The sequence below is a fragment of the Adiantum capillus-veneris genome, chromosome 6 (genome assembly GCF_014529385.1).
Source record: "Adiantum capillus-veneris isolate H3 chromosome 6, ASM1452938v2, whole genome shotgun sequence".
NCBI lineage: Eukaryota > Viridiplantae > Streptophyta > Polypodiopsida > Polypodiales > Pteridaceae > Adiantum > Adiantum capillus-veneris.
The window spans coordinates 65,097,433-65,112,098 of NC_140936.1; the positions used below are offsets into that span (position 1 = coordinate 65,097,433).

The following is a 14,666-nucleotide window of genomic DNA, read 5'->3' on the forward strand; positions in this document are numbered from 1 at the left end:
AGTTGAGAATGGGGAAGGGTGGCCACTGTCGAATCTCATTAGAAGAACCCCCTCCTTGGGGATGCGGTAGATCAAACCCTTGCTCATGCTATGAGGCATCTCCCCAGTGTGGAAAATGTGCTGGTATGCACTACATAGGTCCTGTCCAAGCACCTCCCAGTACTCCAAGAAAAGTTGGGAGTCAAACCATCCTATCTTGGGGAACTACCCCGAGGGAGTGCTTTGAGAGCCCCCTGAAGCTCCTCTGACAGGAGAAGCCTCTTAAGCATCTGTCACATCTCTTGAGTGACGAGGCAAGGCATTAGTGCCCACACTTGCTGTCTGCATGCATCCCTGCTGTCACCAGGAGGTGTATATTTTTCCTGTTGCCTTCAATAAATAAGTACTAGATATTTTTATTTATTTTTATTTTTACTTGTTTTCCCCGGGACCCTTGAAAAGGTGCAAGTGGACATTGCATGGCTAGTGTGAAACGGTTGCGACCGAATAGGTTTCCCACATCGGGAGTCTGGGTCGGTCAGTCTGGGACTGGTCGGGCCAGTCAACACTGAATTCTGATGAGTATGGAAGCCTGTGCCCGCCAAACGAAATCTGGGCCACTCGGAAAGTCACTTACAACTTTATAAGTCAGTGGGAACTAGAGAATTAACTCAAAGGGGCAAACTGGACACTTGGCAGGAGGAGAGATGCTTGCAGAGGAGGCGCCCAAGAGAGAGGGGGCTGATTTTTCACTGAGAAGTGACCTACAGTGTGTGTGTGAGTAGTGGGTGCAGGTCTACAGCTTTAATGGAAAGCTTGCCTTCTCCTCTGTCTCATGTAGTGCGATGATTTGCTCTCGTGCATCTCTCTCTCCCCTTTGGCACATATGGTAATGCCCCACTAGTTAGGCTACTGAGATGAACATGTACAGTTCTAGGGGTTTATGCAGGACACCTCAGCTAGAGGAGGCGCCCAAGAGAGAGGGGGCTGATTTTTCACTGAGAAGTGACCTACAGTGTGTGTGTGAGTAGTGGGTGCAGGTCTACAGCTTTAATGGAAAGCTTGCCTTCTCCTCTGTCTCATGTAGTGCGATGATTTGCTCTCGTGCATCTCTCTCTCCCCTTTGGCACATATGGTAATGCCCCACTAGTTAGGCTACTCAGATGAACATGTACAGTTCTAGGGGTTTATGCAGGACACCTCAGCTAAAGGAGGCGCCCAAGAGAGAGGGGGCTGAGTTTTCACTGAGAAGTGACCTACAGTGTGTGTGTGAGTAGTGGGTGCAGGTCTACAGCTTTAATGGAAAGCTTGCCTTCTCCTCTGTCTCATGTAGTGCGATGATTTGCTCTCGTGCATCTCTCTCTCCCCTTTGGCACATATGGTAATGCCCCACTAGTTAGGCTACTTAGATGAACATGTACAGTTCTAGAGGTTTATGCGCGTTTGCCAAGGCAAGAGCCTTTTGAACAGGAACCGGATTAGCTAATTGCTAATCCCCCACAGGTACGCACAGTTCCATCGCGAAAGATTGCGAGTTCGGAGAGTTTTCTCGCGTGAAAACTCGTCCAATTCACAGGGGAGCTGTCCCATTGCGTGCAGGAGCCCTTGGAACACGCGTAGGCGTGTTCGCTCCGCTAAAAACGATCCGAAACAGCGAATTACAGCCTGCTGTGTTTTTCTGCAGGTTTAGGGTTTTGCACCTAAACTGCAAGGGAACCCCGGGGGAGCCTCGTGAGAGCCTTGGGATGCGTGTACAGGCTTTTGGGCACCCGGCAATGAAAAACAGGGAATTACAGCCCGCTGAATTTCTGTGACAGCTCACCAGAAAGCTTTCAGATAGCGAGGGAATCCGTCCTAGACAGGTGCTTTTGATCGACAGGGGTTTTTGCGTCGTTATGTTGCCAAAATCAGGTTGAAAACCTGCGTTTTCAGCCCTCGCCACGTTTGGACAGCTTTGTGAAAGCTTGTGCTAAGTGGTCGGATCTTCTACCTTAATTTGAATAAAGAAATACCGAAAGGGGCGCCAGTCTTTGGGGCCTACAGGGTATCGGTCTCGTGTGCGCAATGACATTCTAGTCGCTGGACGCAACTGTGTTCTCTTCCCTTCTCAGTGCTCTGTGTAAAGTTAACAGATAATTGAAATAGTACCGCCCTCTACATTGTACAGGCCGGTTATATGGTTCCATCGGCGGGATAGTCACTTTTGCTTCAAAAAGTGCAGCTTGGATTGTTGTGGGTGAAAGCAACACAGAGCTTGTCGTTATGGCAGAGAAGAGAGACCAAGTACCTGAAGAGGGATCTTCCTCTCATGGCACGGAGAAAGTTCCTTCAACTCTTCAAGAAGAGGACATGTTGTTTAGAACTCAACTGCGTTGCTGCATGGACATGTTTCAGCAGTTGGCTAACAACCCAAGGATGCAGGAGTTCTTACAGGCTTCGACACGGGGTTTTCAGCCTCCTACACAGGGCATGACTGAGCCGTTGCAGGAAAAGGAGATTTCCAATGCGCAGAGGACTCATGATGCTCGAGGGAAAGCCCATGTGGTTGAGCAACTAGCAGTGTCCAATGATCCAAAGCAACTCGCTTTAGCTGGACAGGAACCGTTTGTGAATGGTCAAGGGAGTAATGAACACGCTATACGTCCGACCCTTTCATTACCTAATACTTATCCTGGTTATTTTGGAGGTGGTTCAATGTTTCAAGGTATGGCTGGACCTTCCACAGGTTATATGCCAAGGAATGTGTTCGGGACAGTGTGCGAATCTGGAAGAGTACAATAAACAGTTTTGGGCCGCACTGTTGCCAGTCACCTCTTACAGGTTTGTGCCATTGTCAGAGCAGATTGAGAAGTATTGTTGCGGATTGCCCAAGAAAATCAGGGACTACTGCACAAAGACTACTGTCATGAATATGTTTCAGTTGATTGAGAATGCAAGAGTGGCCAACAATCTGTCGAAGGGAGATTCCGATGGATTTAATAGCCACAAGAAAGGGTCCCAGGGCAAACAGTTTTCAGCCAAGGGCAATGTTGCAGCAAAGCCTTTTGAGCCTTCCACAAAGAAGCCCTCCACTGAAGAAGGTGATACGTCCAAGAAGCAGTCTAAGTCTTCTTCGGGACGAGGACAAGGACAAAAAAGGCATTTTTCTGGCAAAACTTTTGAAGAAAGGAAAGCTCTTAGGGAGGCTAAGAAATGCTATATTTGTGAACAAGAAGGACATTTTGCAAATGAATGCCCACAGAAGAAGTCACAGGATAAGGATGACAAGTCAGACCATAAAGGGAAGAAGCCAAAGCCAAGTGGAGGACTTGTTCCAGATTTGGTTGGAGACCAGCCAAACACAGATGCCACGGAGCTGTGCAGAGCTTGGGGCAAAGTTGGAGACCAGACATTGCTGCTTTTCTTTGATCCAGGAGCCCGTGCAAATTTCATATCACCAGAATTGGCATCAAAGTTGGGCATTTGTGCATAGGAGATGGGTATGACGGGGGAAGCAGGTTTGGCATGCCCAGGTCATTCAGAGCCTGTTACTCCCATTTTGGGAAAGCTTCGTCTGCACATTCAGAGCTATGTGGATGCGGAAGAATTTCATATTATGCCACTTGAGGGCTGTGATGTGTTACTGGGCATCCCATGGTGTTACAAGTTGCATGCAATGGTGGATACTTGCAACAAAAAGATTACCCTTGTACATAGAGGAAAGACTCATGTCCTTGATGTAAAGCTTAAAGACGAGTCTGTTCCAGTTGTTTCTGCTTCAGCTATTTCATCTGTAATAAAAAATCATCTTTCTGTGTACTTAAGTACTACCTCAAGTTGTATCTAATTTGTCTACCTTAGATAAAGACAGGTCAACTTTTTTGAGTGGTTTCAGTGATTGTTTTTCGGACTCTTTGCCAGGGGAGTTACCTCCTGAGAGACCTGAGGATCATACTATAGATCTTGTGCCAGGTTCTAGTCCACCGAATAGACCACCATACAGGGTTAGTGCAGCCCAACAGAAAGAGATTATGAGTCAGGTCAACGAGCTTTTAGAGAAGGGACTGATTCAGCTCAGTTCATCCCCTTTTTGTTCGCCTGTACACTTAGTGCAGAAGAAGGATGGTTCATGGCGCATGTGCATTGACTATCGCGCCTTGAATAAGAATAGCATCAAGAACAGGTTACCCATACCGAGGATAGATGACATTCTTGATCGGCTTGAGGGAGCGTCATTGTTTACAAGGATAGACCTAAAGAGTGGCTACCATCAGATACGCATTAGGCCAGAAGATGTCCATAAGACTGCGTTCAGGACAACATTTGGTCTCTATGAGTTTCTTGTCATGCCATTTGGTCTCACAAATGCTCCTGCCACGTTTAATAGAATGATGGACATAATTTTTAGACCACATAGAAACTTCGTGGGTACCTTCTTTGATGACATGATTGTCTATTCGAAGTTTGAAGAGGAGCATAGGGATCACTTGAGTGCAGTTTTCAATGAGTTACGTAAGAACAGGCTACTCATTAATGCGAAGAAGAGTGAATTCTTTTTGCAAGAGAGTCACTTCCTTGGGCACATTGTTTCAAAGGATGGGGTATGCATGGATCCCGCTAAAGTGGAAGCAATTAGGTCATGTCCAGACTTGAAGTCCGTACATGACATTTGAAGCTTTCTAGGCTTATGTTCCTACTACAGGAGGTTCATTCGAAATTTTGCTGAGATTGCTTCTCCACTCCATGCACTACAAGGAAAAGAAGTTACTTTCAAGTGGACAGCCAAGGAAATTTTAGCGTTCAAACACTTGGAAAGAGAAGCCGACTTCAGATCTGGTAATCATTTTGCCAGATCTTTCGAAACCTTTTGTGGTTCAGTGTGATGCGTGTGGCCATAGTCTTGGTGCAGTTCTAATGCAGAATGGGCAAGTAGTCGCATATGAGAGCAGAATTCTTTTGAAGACTGAAAGAAACTTGCAAGTCTATGAGAAAGAATTGTTGGCAATAATTCATGCTCTCACTAGTTGGAAATACTAACTGCTAGGGGCTGATTTTGTTGTCCAAATAGATCATCAAACCTTGCGATATTTTCTCACACAGACGAAGTTGTCTGAGAAGCACATGCGATGGGCAAACATCTTGTCAATGTTCCATTTTCAGATTGTGCATGTGCAAGGGAAAAAGAACGTGGTGGCTGATGCGTTGTCACGAAAGCCCCAAATTTCAGCAGTGTCAATTCCGTACCATTGTGAACTAGACGAAATGAAGACACAATATGCTGAAGATTCAGATTTTGCAAGGATCTATGACCAGCTTGTTGATGGACAACATCATGAGCACTATATTCTTAAGAATGACTTTCTCATGATGCATGGAAAGTTATGCATTACTAAACAATTACGGCCAAAGATTTTGATGGAAAGTCACACTCCACCTTATGCTGGGCATCGTGGAATTGATGCGACAGTGAAAGGGGTTGAAGCATTCTTCTATTGGCCAACTTTGCGTCAAGATGTTGACACATTTGTAAGATCATGCTTAGTATGCCAAAAAGTCAAATTTGACAGACAAAAGCAACCGAGATTGTTGCAGCCATTGCCAATCCCTGATAGGCCATGGGAAAGCATAGCAATGGACTTTATTTTTGATCTTCCAAGAACACAAACAAGCAATGATGGGATTTGGACTATCATTTGTAGGTTCAGTAAGCAGGCCCATTTCATTCTTGTGAGGAAGAAGATAAAGCCGGAACACATGGTCAAGATATTCATGAGCAATATCTTTAAATATCATGGGATGCCTCTGTCAATTGTCAGTGACAGGGATCCACGTATGACGATTCTTTTCTGGGAGGCATTGTTTGAGAACATGGGCACTACGCTAAATTTCTCTTCTTCGTTTCATCCGCAAACTGATGTACAGTCAGAAGAGGCAAATCCTACTGTCCTGGACGTGCTCAAATGTTATATGAGCACAAGGAAACTTGGGAACACCACCTTCCATTGGTTGAATATGCTTACAATAACACTGTGCATATGTCAACAGGTAAGGCACCATTTGAGATAGTGGAAGGAGGGAAGAAAGTCCCGCCCATTTTGCATACTAAGGACAAGATATTTGAGGCAGACAAGTATGTGCAAGATATGGATGAAACATACAGGAAGATAAAGATTGCTCTTGAGAAGACTCAGGCTAAGCAAAAGAAAGCTACCGATCGTCACCGTCGTGAACTTGTATTTTCTCTTGGTGATTGGGTGATTTTGCGCTTTGAAAAGGCTAGGTTAAGGAAAAGGGAAGGCAAGGAACGCTTGTTTCCTAAGCTCAGTATGTGATATTATGGTCCTTTTCCCGGTTGGTTTGCATTGACACAATGTCTGAAGGCAATGTCAATACTTTTGAGTTTCCTTGCCTTCTTTAACATTCAAGTTCCGTGTAGACCAACTCCTCATATAGGAAGAGCCATAGGCACTCAAAAGATTTTAATGAAACTTCTATTGTGGTGTCATAAAGTAGTGAAACCGTTTTGGAACTTTTGAAACTCGCTTTATACGAAATGTTTCAAAACTTCACGGCTACTATGGGACTCCAATGAATTAGTGTTTGGGTAAATTTTACCGCGTGTATTTATTGGCAATCAAGGTCTTTTTCTCAATTTCAAGTTCTACCATCAATTTGACATCTTTAGAAGTGCTGCTTAGTGCGATCGTATAATTAAACAAACTGGATATCATTTTTCTTGCAAACCTATTAGCAATTATGTTATTTACACAGACCATTTACAGCAAACATAATCTGGATAGCATTACAGGCTACAGCTTTTGTTTTTCTAAAATCCAGGTCTATGTCTCAACTGTGGAAGGGCGTAATTATCCTGTTACCGGCGTTCAGTGGCATCCAGAAGTACATGCAATTATCACATACTTAATCATTGGATTTTATGTGAGTAATCGCCCAACTAACTGATTTTTTGTTTTTGTTTGTTTTTTTTCAGAAGAATGCCTTCGAATGGGGTTTATCGAGTATTCCTCATTCTGCTGAAGCCATCCATGTTTGTCAAAGTGTAGCCAATTTTTTAGTAAGGTGTGCATGTGACCAGAACATTGCTATGGATACTAAATAGAAACCGTATCGAGACTTATAAACATTCTCATTAATTGACTCCAGTGAATTAAGAAAATCTAACCATACAAGAAGCCTGGAGGACGAGAAGAAGTTCCTTATCTACAACTACAGTCCTTATTACACAGGCAAAGATGGGTATGTCAAAACCAATTCTTGTCTTTTCTGTTTTTGGGGAGTGTGTGTTTGCATGCATATGGGTGCATGTGGGCATGAGTGTCTCAAGAGAAAAAAAGGTCTCAACCTTGGCACTATAGGCATCATTTTGTCACATCCCGTGTTGAATTGTTAATTTGTGCCTCGTGGTCTTGGGCTGGGCGCTCACTTTCTTTGCTTTCCCGAAACCGCTTCGCGAAGCACCGCATATTGTGCTGTTTCTCTGTTTGTGTCTCAAAAGTTAGTACGTTTTTTCACTCGGTTCAATTCTTATCTTGCAGGCACAGCAGTTTTGAGCAGTCATATGTCTTTGTACAATGACTTAATACTTCACCTGGCTACTTAGTGTTGGGCTTTGGATTCAGACATCCTCTGTGGGCAATTTGCACACGTATATGCCTTTTTGCCCACCTACAATAGTGGCCTTGTGTACATGTATGTCCCCAACATATGGGGATTGTTATATATTATTATTGTTCACAAACACTCATCGCAAGAATTCCTTATGTTAAATCATTCTTTTCTTTCAGTAGCTGTATTTGACAGTTTTATTGTTCAAAGTCATTCTCAAAGTGGCTCTGCAATTTTCTTCAAGATGGATATAATGAATAGCTACATGACACTTCATTGCCTTCGTTGGAAAAGTACTTGCCCTCGCTCTTATGAAGCAGTCATATAACATTTTTAGGGATGCAGAATATTGCCAACCTCCTTACCATCAGCATTGTTGCAATTTATCTCTTATCGGAAAACCATAGGAGGTCAGTTTTGATTTGCATGGGGTCTTTTTGCAATATGGAGTGAAGCATAATAGAGATTAGCAACTAATTACACACAGTGAAAAGCGTGCAGCAGGAGAGAGAATGGATACAATAGTAAACTTAATTATTGAACTAGAGAAAAGATTACATTATATTTGAAAACGACGCCGCAAGGAAGTTAATGAGGGGGGAGAGAAAATGGAGGGAAACCAAAAATGAGGGTGGGAGGTTTATTGTGGAGGGAAATGACCCAAATTTTTTACTATTTGGTATATAGTCTTGTGCTTCTATTTGGGAGTGAAGAAGGGAAGGTGACATTAATAAAGAGAGAAATACCAGGAAGCCTACTTGGGAGCCTCCTCTATGTGTATGATGGCCTCACAAAGCTACATGTGGCTAAGGATATGATTATCTGACACAAACTGATCCAGACAGCCCTATGTTATTTCTCCCTTGGCGGTCCACATATGCTCGGGAGGGGATGATTTGCTAGGCATACAAGGGGGGAGATGGGGAACATGATAAGAGAGATGGTGACAAACGACTAAGATAGAGGAGGGTCCATAGACTCAATCACTCTACACCATACTAATTGGAGACACACTTTGATTTACTGAGGAGGGAGAGGTAGTTTTATTGGAGGACTTCAATGCTCCCACACACAAAGCTGAGACATACTTTGATTTACAGAGGAGTGATAGGTATTCCTAATGGGGGTCTTCAATGCTCCCACAGAACACTGTCAATATCATATGTTTAATTTTGAGGACCCTATACTCTTACAAACTATAGACCTAGGGGATGTGGACTTTGGGTAGAGTTGCAGCAAAAAGGGGAGGAAACACCACATGCTCTGGATCATACGATTGAGAATTGGATTTAGCCTATGAACCTAGCCTTATTAAATTTACAACTTCTATATTTGGGTGTTTGTGTGTTTGTATGGGAAAGACAATCAGGCTAATATACATTTACTTTACTTTTCTCCCACTAACATACAAGGCCTCCAAAGAAAGGGGAAGGGGCCCCAAAAACTGGACCTTTGCTTTCCCTAAGGGGATTGATTCTAAAGATAGGCAAGAGGTTGTGGGGTCAAGACTCTTCCTGGTTTCGATCGGGGGCTCTAGGCGGCTTGAAAAATCGGTTCAATTCCAATGAGGGGCTCTTGGTGGGTCCAATAGAGGCCATTCACACAAATCGAGGCCTTTTTGACCCTACATGTAGTCTTCAACCCTCAAGAAATTGGCCCTAAAGCGAATTGTCAAGTCTGAGCCTCGTGTTTCCACAGACCAATCTTGAGCTCCAAGGTTCCTCTCTACATTAGAGAGGCTTCACATACTAAGCCCTAATGCCCCATCCCAATTAAGGGCATTGTCCCACACTGTCCCACAAATTTTTGCTTGTTCCCAAAATGCAAGTAGAGGGCCATCCAGAGAAGCATTTCCACAAAACAAAGGCAACAAGAGTAAAATTTCTTGCATTAAGGAAAATTCTCTCTCTCTCTCTCTCTCTCTCTCTCTCTCACACACACACACACACACACACACACACACACACACACAAACTTGTTGCACACAAGGATAATCACAAATAGCAATGAATGTGTACATTATTTATATATTTGGAATTGTATTGTAGTTATGCCATTGTGAGGAGTTTTTGACATTCATTAGGAAGAGAATGGGATCTAAGAGGACCTTTTTATTTGATAAATTAAGGAAGTCAAAACCTTTAGTATTAAGAAAGCAAGCAAAGGACAACTTTTGAATTCAAATAGGCAAAACGACAAGTTTATATGAATTCAAAATTTCCCCCCAAAATGAAATTTACAATCTAACAGGTAAAACCATATTATGTAACATGTCTTTGGAAAGAGCTTAGCGTGTAGATTGTGGATCTATAATCTGTGCTCAAAATCGAGATCGTATATAGGAGTTATGGAAGGCCCCAAATCATAAAATTATCCATCTCCTTTTTTTGTTTTGTTTGGAGGGGGGGGGGAGTGCATCCTTTGACCACTCTTTCACACCTACCATCCTTGCACACATGTCATGCACCTATTTGTCAAAAAGTTAATCACCTCCATAATCTCGTGGCAAATAAAGAGGCCCTTGTGGACTCCATCCTCTTTCTAATGTGAAAAGTTTTGCAAAGTCTCCAAAGTCATTAAAACCACCCCATAAGCCACTCCATAATCTCGTGGCAAATAAAGAGGCCCTCCTAAACTCCATCCTCTTCCTAATGTGTGAAGTTTTACAATGCCTCCAAAGTTATTAAGACAAACCCATAGACATCATGGAAGACAAAGGTGTTGAAAAACTCAATGGCCAAGGCTTTGATACTAGGCGAATAAATATGAGAGGGTATTCGATGAAGACAAAGCTTTGGTTAATTGTGAAAGCTTTCTTAGACAAGCAATTTGAGTTAAATCTTACCCAAACTAGGGAATCTTCATCCACTATGCCACCCAATTGCCTGCAGAGGGCGAGCAAGGTTCAATCATAATTATCATAGGATTGCACACCACTTACATTTACTTTGTGGATGTGTAATAGTGCGCATGAAGCGTGGGATGTGTGAGAGAAAAATTATGGAGCTAAGCATGTTGAAAAGGCAAACAATATCCTCATCACCCTCCATGTTTACTAAGGATGATTGTTTCTTTATGTTTACTTTTGTCACACATCTTGCTTACATAAAACTATGGTGCAAAAAGTTAATAAAGTCGTATGAGCTCTACCCAGTCAATATGATCACATGGTCACCAAACTTGAAGAAAAAGAACGTGCACCTGCTTTACAAAGTGTAATTAAAAAACTATAAGAGGAGGAAAGAATGCACAAAAAGGAAGAACAATTCTCTTAAAGGGGATGAGTCACTCCGGATGAAAGCATGAATGGGTGGTACACTTTTAAGGGTGGGAAGTTGTTTTTCAATAGCTTTTTTTTTCAAAAGTGGGGAATGGTAAAAGTTTTACAAATCAATTCTACATTGTGCACCCAAGATAGATTTAGATTTTCCTATTGAAGATCTATCTAGTGATATATAGTATGCCCTATATATTTTCATTTTGGTCAAACACTAGCTATGTCTCAAACACAACTTTTTTGTCCACTCACTCATGCTTTCACCCATCTAGCCTCAACATCCAAAACAAAGATCATTCTAAGAAGAAGACGATCACCAATGATGAGAAGTAGACTCAAGCCATGGTTTTTCAAGGACAAGATGAATAAGGTCGAGGAAGCACTGACTTTGTCTCCTTTGTCTCCTTTGATTTTTACTCTGTAACATTTTGTAGAGCACATTTTTGACTACCTCTATCTAAATCTTTTGTATTATTTTGGAGATATGAATGTGAGTGCTTAGTGTCAATTAGGATCATAAGTTTGAGAGGAGGGTTTTATGAGTCATTATGGAATTTATGATTATGAGCCTTGTAGACACCTCTTTTTGGCACCCACGATATGAGCCGTCTTTGACATGGAAACCTATGAGCCATTTTGACACGTATGAGTTGCTTCTACATAATCCATAGTCTAAACCTTAAGGGGGGGAGTGATGAGAATGGTATTTAGCATGTGAACCTACCCTTATGAAATTTATATGGGATGAGAAGACATTACATGCGACTAGATGCAACTTCGAAAATCAAACCCTATCTTCTTGGTTTGACACCTCTTCCTAAGGATGCTTTGAGGATGCATTTGGACTCTTCTTGAGTTCTACTACATACATTGTATTAGCCACATGAGATACCTAGCTCAAGGCTATAAAGAAACCCCTCTCATATTTTCTACTACTTGAATAATAAAGTTTTCAATTTACATCTATTTCTTGCTATGTGCAATTATGCAACTATGATCATGGATGCTACTTTGTTTAGCCCTCCATAACCTAACACAAACTTGTTCACTTTGTGAGTTTCACATCCTGCCCATAAAATGGCATGGCACAATAGCATGAATATGGATAACTCACATGCTTTCAAAAGGGATGCTTTTTGTGTGTGTGTGTGTGTGTGTTGGGGGGGGGGGGGGGGGGGGGGGGGGGGGGGGGGGGGGGGGGATCCTTGTATTGCATTTAGCTAATATCAAGAGATTTCCACATAGGAACTAAACCCTATAATACTACCATTTCTATTGGGACACTATCCAAAAGTATGTCTTATGATGATGAGTGGATAGCTATATAGACACCTTTGAGATCAGAGACTCTAGGGACATGTATCTCACAAATAGGCTACACATGAGATATGTAGTCCTACTATATATAAGAGGTGCCTATGAGGGGGCACATCAATGATACCTCTTTCAAAAGTTAATGCCTAGATAGTTTGACATAGTAAGGCATGACCTATGTGAGTGGAGCCCTCCTCTACCTATTTGGAAACCACATGTATGGCACACCTATGTAGAGACATTTCATCAAACACTAGATTAACCCCCCTATACTACAACCTACAGACTCATAACCAATGAATTGCAAGTTCTTCACTTATGACATGATGCTACACAAGGCCATACAAAAACTGCATGATGGGAGACCACACTGATATTCAAGGAGAGCACTTCATTTATGTAGCTAGGAACCAATCACCCATTATTGCTCATGTCTTAAATAAGGACTTGGTTGAGGGTCTTCTTAAGACTTGGACTATGAAAACTATAGTGCCTTTACACAAGGCAAGGGACTACATGGAATTTTCCAACTAGAAGACTTTCATAATTGGTTGGTCAAGTTATATGGAATGGTGTCTGAATCACATTTGAGCGCTTATGCAAAGTGCAAGATCCCTAGAGCATCATGATAAGAAAGTTGAAGATGCAACTTCTCTATTGTGGATTCACATTTTCACATTCAGATGCTTGATAGGTAGGCAAGGAGTATGGTGCATTGTTTCTCTAGTACTAGTTGATAAAATTGAGGTATGGCAAGACCAAATATACCAAACTTATAATAGGAAAGGGCATCTTATAGATGTGGAAATTGAGAGCATTGCACCAACTCCAAAAAGAGGACACACACACACACACACACACACACACACACACACACACACACACACACACACACACACACACACACACACATAAACACAATCATATTTTTCATGCAAATTGGGCCATTTAGATAGGTGAATTGCATGACATATTTGGAGAGATATTATTCCAGCTCGTGGGTGGACTATCATCAAAGGCTATAAGCTCTTTTAAATCATGCATGAGGCCATTTCTGCCCATGTCTCTTAGACGTGCTTCTCACAAAAATCTGAGGCTTATAGCCCATCAATAATCATGCCTTAGATGAAGCTTAAAAAAGAAAAGACACGACTTGATTGGTGTGTCTGTTTTAAATTTCAAGTGTATTGAATCCCATAAAGGATGCTGCATGTAGATTGAGGTCATAGATATTATGCAAGGAACCCCTCACAATACTCAATACCTTGCATCTTCAAAATTCTACCCTAGTAAGCTTACTACATGGAAGTATACCAACTAAGTACAAATATTGCTCAAGGTGCTAATGGTATGTTGTGAAAATCACAAAAGCAAACCCCATCAAGTTGTTAATTCACAGAACAAGCACTAAATGAACTTTGAAAACGAGTTGACCATAAATCTAATTAGGGTGTGGGTGACCCTTCAACCAGGGGGAGTATGAGCCAGATCACCTATCTTAGCCCTTGATGTTCAAAGAATCCCAAGTTAGGGGGGGAACCATTAAGATAAGCCTAAATTTGATGCAGGCAATCCCTTCTCCTTCTAGTTCTTTGAATGTGATGATTTATAAGCAAGGGTTCAAGAAACTCAAGAAGTGAGTGATGATTATCAATGATCTAAAATTGCAAGCTGGTCCAACCGAAGTGTAGAAGGGATGGTACACATAAAATAAGCACTTAACGAGATACGATACCTTCAATGGTAAAAAAACAAACAAGAAAAGAAAAACAAAAAATCCAAATAGAGTAGGAAGATGTCTTGGCTTTCTCAAAACAGACTTTGGGAGATTCACTCATAGTAGACAAGCTATATGACCCACTGAAAAAAGGCTAACGTAGGTATAAAAGCAAGGGTAGCCAATCTACGTAAAAACACTAGGAATATCTCTTGGATAAGACTATACCCCCCACCAATATGTATTTCTCAAAGGAAGGTCAATATTCTGGAAGTAGTGGTTGACATCAAGTACTTGGTTGACATCAAGTATGCAAACTTCACCAACCAAGAATGTATCCTCTTATAGCTTGCCTAGACAAGGCATACGCCCCGATTGTTTGGTCTTACATTAAAAACGTCATGAAAGCACAGGGATTTGGTCCTCGACTGCGTCACATAATAAACTGAGAGTAGGTAGTCACTCAGAGCTATTGATTAAAAACAAAATTGTGGGTGCCTTTGAAATTAAAGGATCCATCAAACAAGGATGCCATCGTTCTTGGGTCACCATGATGGAGGCAAGTGGGGAAATTCAAGGGCTTGTGCTGCTAGGTAATAAACAAATCTTGACAAAGTTATTCGTTGATGACTCACTAATGTTCTTGAAATCCAACCCTGAAATGACGAGGAAGGCGTTGAAGATTGTTTAGATGTTTGCCACAACCTCTAGATCTAAGTGCAATGTGGAGAAATCAAGACTGAACGTTTTCTCAAAAAACAACTTGTTTGACCC

At 41.9% G+C, this 14,666-nt stretch overlaps 1 protein-coding gene across 2 annotated transcripts in view; it reads left to right on the forward strand.

The window, feature by feature from the left end:
* LOC147455628 (gamma-glutamyl hydrolase 1-like) overlaps positions 1 to 7,762 on the forward strand; it is a 52,024-nt gene extending 44,262 nt beyond the window's left edge. The window contains exons 7-10 of one of the 2 annotated variants that reach the window (XM_086514362.1): positions 6,796 to 6,858; positions 6,950 to 7,038; positions 7,123 to 7,215; positions 7,515 to 7,762. In XM_086514362.1, coding sequence (XP_086370488.1) covers positions 6,796 to 6,858; positions 6,950 to 7,038; positions 7,123 to 7,215; positions 7,515 to 7,554 — 285 coding nt within the window. In that variant the 3' untranslated portion in view covers positions 7,555 to 7,762. The remainder of the gene's footprint in view (positions 1 to 6,795; positions 6,859 to 6,949; positions 7,039 to 7,122; positions 7,216 to 7,514) is intronic. The other variant, XM_086514363.1, reaches the window with a different exon arrangement.
* Positions 7,763 to 14,666: the final 6,904 nt, after the last annotated feature.